The 4,518-nt window shown below is 47.6% G+C and overlaps 1 protein-coding gene across 5 annotated transcripts; it reads right to left on the reverse strand.

The window, feature by feature from the left end:
- Positions 1-276: 276 nt before the first annotated feature.
- Positions 277-3,972, reverse strand: LOC123138813 (vacuolar protein sorting-associated protein 9A). Of its 5 annotated transcripts, none has more exons than XR_006469355.1 (6): positions 3,516-3,972; positions 3,303-3,450; positions 3,009-3,213; positions 2,222-2,482; positions 688-791; positions 277-523 (listed from the first exon to the last, which is right to left on the reverse strand). XR_006469355.1 is itself a non-coding variant. In XM_044558682.1 (5 exons), exons 1-5 carry the CDS (start codon positions 3,614-3,616, stop codon positions 2,354-2,356), a joined length of 504 nt encoding a protein of 167 aa, XP_044414617.1. In that variant the 5' UTR covers positions 3,617-3,972; the 3' UTR covers positions 1,980-2,353. The 5 variants fall into 5 exon arrangements, 2 of the variants coding, with proteins under 2 accessions (XP_044414617.1, XP_044414616.1); XR_006469356.1 differs by lacking the exon at positions 277-523 and having other exon boundaries at positions 545-791; positions 2,222-2,361; positions 2,441-2,482; XR_006469354.1 differs by lacking the exon at positions 277-523 and having other exon boundaries at positions 545-791.
- Positions 3,973-4,518: the final 546 nt, after the last annotated feature.

A 4,518-nucleotide genomic window follows, 5' to 3' on the forward strand; every position in this document is an offset into this window, starting at 1 on the left:
GTATTTTTTCTGTCAATTTTTGTCAGGTTCATGGGCCAAGCCCTACATTCGGCCTTTTTATTTTCTGGGCCTAGGCCATTTTGCATTCCGTTTCATTCAGCCTTTTATTTTTGTTTTTCATAAATGCACAATATTTCAGTCCACTATTGTTTGGGCCATAGCCTTTTTAGAGCCCAAATATTATTCGATCCAATAAACGAACATTCAGCCTTTTTCATTCATAGATTTCAATTTTACACATTTCAACAGCAACGATCAATAATTCTCGCAACTAAATGATCAAATCCAAAAATCACTCTATGAAACTCACAACAGCACATCTGCACGATCCATCAAGTGTACATACAATCAGAAACAAATACAAAGACACCAAAACATGGTGGCAACATCAACTAAAACTATTGTGCAGCAGCAGCCACCTCGATCACAGCAGCAACCACCTCGGTCGCTTGCCTCGCGCTGGCGGAACTTGTTGGTCGTGCTCGCTGTTATAGTCAAGCAACAGCCTCTTGTACTCGAAGGCCTATAAAATAAAATGGATAAGTGATCAAATCCAAAAATCACTCTATGAAACTCACAACAGCACATCTGCACGATCCATCAAGTGTACATACAATCAGAAACAAATACAAAGACACCAAAACATGGTGGCAACATCAACTAAAACTATTGTGCAGCAGCAGCCACCTCGATCACAGCAGCAACCACCTCAGTCGCTTGCCTCGCGCTGGCGGAACTTGTTGGTCGTGCTCGCTGTTATAGTCAAGCAACAGCCTCTTGTACTCGAAGGCCTATAAAATAAAATGGATAAGTTAGATTGATTCCTGTAGGTGCAGCACATTTTCTGGAAGAGGCATAAACGAGATGTAGTATCATCACTACATGAAAGGAGCATTATACTTGGAAGGAAAAAACAGCATCCTGTCACCAAGCAAACACTACTTGACAGGAAACACTAGTAGCAGGAAGAGCTAGTTATGCATGATGTCTCAGGTTTAATAAAAGATCAAGACCACAATTTTAACAAGAGATATATAGTCAGTCCAATTGAAAAAAATCTAAACAGTAGCATTATGAATTTAAGTGGAGATGTAGTAGGCAATCAAATGAATATATTCTGGAGACGATGAATGAAATTAGGCAATCAACAGCTTAGGCATGGGGTCCCGGTCGTCGATGGAGAGCATCTAATGCTCCAAATCAAACAAATTGATATGTTTAGCCAACCAAGGGAGCACTAACCAAACTGAGAAGCAGCAGCAGCAGCAGCATCAATTTGATTTGCAAAAGCAGCAGTACAAAAGTTTCAATTAAAGAAAAAGTTTCATTTGGTTTCATTTGTTTCTGGAATTGGAGTGAAAGGGAAGCACTAATAATCATACACTACTGTTGTTGCTGCTGCTGCTTGTTTCATATGGAGGGCAGAGAAGAGAGCAAGAATACTCCTACACTACTGCTGCTGCACTTGCTAACAAGAGCAGTGCACTACACTACTCCTACAATGCAGAAAATTAAACCAAACAGCAAGCAGAAAATTAAACCAAACAGCAAGCACTACTACCTGCAAGTCCTCCAGTAAAATGATTTCAGTTAATTAACAAAAAATGTTTCAGATAATTTTAATTAACACAAAGAAGAGAGAAGAAGAGAAAAGAAGAAGTTTCATTTATTTTTAATTAACAGTAAAAGGTTTCAGTTCAAGTACTCCAGCAAGAAAGCAAGCAAAATGTTTTAGTTAAATTCACAAAAAAAAGAGTACTACTGCTACAGTAGGTGTGTGTGTGTGTGCTTTCATTTACTTTAAAATGAGACTACTGAAAATTAATCCATATGTTTGCAAAGGAGGATATGTGAAATTAATCCATATTTTTGTAAATGCATTTGTACTCCTTTCATTTACTTTATTTGTAAATGCATTTGTACTCGGACTGCTGAAAAGGAGTACTCCTTTCATTTAATTTACTTTAAACTAAGAATACTAAAAAGGAGTACTCCTCTCTTGAGAAGTTGATGTAAATGAAATCCAGGAGTATGTGAGAACATGGCCATTTGTATGATCATTTTTGTATTCATACTCCTCCACTACTACTCCTATACTACTGCTGCCGCACTTGCTAACAAGAGCAGTGCACTACTGCTGCACTTGCTACACTACTGCTGCACTTGAAATAATTCCAGTTATGGAAGCAATATTCAGAAGAGTATAACAAAGAGATGGTACCCTGTTCAGTCCATCAGTTTATTAACATCATGCACAGGAGTACAGTAGATGCATATGTTAACATCAGTATATTAACATCATGCCGAAGAAAGGCCACCTCAAGATCTTTTTTTCTTTCTGTAAGCTTTATCTTCAGTGCCCTGTTATCACCAAAAGGCAATATCAGAAATTATCTGGTAGACTAACAATATCACAAAGCTTGGCAGCGACTGCACATATCTGCAGTGTCCGGTCTTCCAGGCCTTCTTGTTGTCGCCGATACTGCACAAACATTAAGTAACAAACTGATCAGCATGCAGAGAGTATAAATTTGACCTCGTAATAGCTCCATTCTACAACTACACAGACCCTGGACTAACAGTCTTAAACACAACACCGTCCAGATTAAACAAAACCAGCGCCAGTCTACACTGTTATGGTCTCGAGCTCATTGATAAATCACTATCCACACATGAGCCAAAGACATGCACATCTCGGACAAGAGGAAACAAAAGTTCAACGACAAAGAGGATCTAGAGCTGTTCCCTGGCAGGCCCGACTCCAATCCCCTTTGCCCCACGATCTGCAATGGTTCCCCTCCTAAGCTGTAAGATAAGCCTCATCATACATATAGATGTAGCACAAATGCAGTAGTACCAGACCAAAAAGGGACGGTAGCACTCAAATTAGGAAGCCTGATACATTTAAGGAACGAGTAGTATAGAGTCCTAATACAGTAAAGTGGATCAGCCTACTATTATTAGCAAGCAAAAAGGCTCAGCGTCGGATTTGCAAAACTGAAACTGACCAAGTGTCTGGACGGGTGCTGCCATCAACAGCAAACAGCTGCAGCCTCGTTGTTGAGGACCTTGGGTATGTCGAGGTGATGGGGCCTGACAAAGCGCTGCAGGAGGCCGATCTTGTCCTGAGACCTCGGCGTCGGCGGCCGCGTCCTCCGGCGAGCCTGCGAAAGTGCGGTCGAACAGCTTGGTCATGATGTACTTCTCGAGGCCCTGCTCGGCACGCAGGGGCAAATCAAGCAGAGGCGTTCAACGCGAGGAGCCCGAAAATAAAATTTATGACAGGAAATTGATTCTGAGACCTCGAGCGTGTGGTCGATTTCCTGGTGGGTGGCGTCGGCCCAGAGCGGGTGCCCCCGGATGGCCGCCTCCATCTCCGCGAAGAAGGCCTGGACCCTGGCGTCGTCCGCCTCGGCGCTGGGCTCGTCGAGGGAGATGGAGGTGAGGAAGCTGCGGGGTAAAGCTCCCGGTTTTAGATCAGATCCACGCAGGGGGGCGGGGAGGGAGGGACTGACCTCTTGATGGAGCGGAAGAGGCCGGCGGCCTCCGGGCGGCGCATGCGGTCGAGGAAGCCGTAGAAGTCCACCCGCGATGCCGCCGATGTGGGGCTCTCCATCCCCGCCCGCCCGCCCGCAGCGAGAGAGATTTGGAAGTTTGTCTCTCTGTCGGAGCCGGCAAGAGAGAGAATACGAAGATGCGGATGCGGTTGCGGATCTGGGCCCCGACAGCGCGGACCCCCTCCGCCAACGGCACCCTGCCGCCTGCCGCCATGGAGGGGTTGGCCATCGAGGAAGGGGTCTCAGGCTAGGGTTTCGTCTGGGAGTGGGGAGTGTCGCTCGGCTCGGCGTGGAGGTGGCCGGGATTGGGTCGATCCAGAGAGGAGGAGGAGGAGGAGTCGTGGAGTCGGAGGGTTGGAGGGGATCGATCCATATGGATCTCACCGGACAAAGGGCGCCGGAGGTGGCGGCGGACAGAGGGCGCCGGAGGTGGCGGCTATAGCTGGCCAAATGGGCCGATTTTTTCGGGCCGGACCGTGAGCACGCGCGGCACGGCCCGCCTTGGGCCAGGCACGGCACGGTCTAAACGGGCCGGGCCCGGCACGCGACACGCCCTGGGCCGTGCCTGGCCTGGAGGCTGGGCACGCTGGCCGGCACGGCACGCCCCGATTACGTTTTTTTTATTTTTTTTATACATCTATATATGGCCCAATATATAAAAATAGGCTAAAAAACGCTCAATGGGGCAAATAACAGGCTGAAAAAATGCGGCCCACAGTGCTAAACGGGCCAACGTGTCGGCCCGTTTACTAACTGGGTCGTGCCTGGGCCTGGGGGCGCAGCACGCGGGCCGGCACGGGACGGCCCGTATAGTAATCGTGCCCTGGCGGGCCGTGCCGGGCCAGGCACGATTACGATGGGCCGGGCCGGCCCGTTTGGCCAGGTATGGTGGCGGCGGACAGGGAGGAGTGGAGCGCTGGGGTTAGAGAGAGAGAGAGAGGAGGGCACGAGGGGTTGGGTT

This window comes from Triticum aestivum, chromosome 6B (assembly GCF_018294505.1).
Source record: "Triticum aestivum cultivar Chinese Spring chromosome 6B, IWGSC CS RefSeq v2.1, whole genome shotgun sequence".
Taxonomy (NCBI): domain Eukaryota; kingdom Viridiplantae; phylum Streptophyta; class Magnoliopsida; order Poales; family Poaceae; genus Triticum; species Triticum aestivum.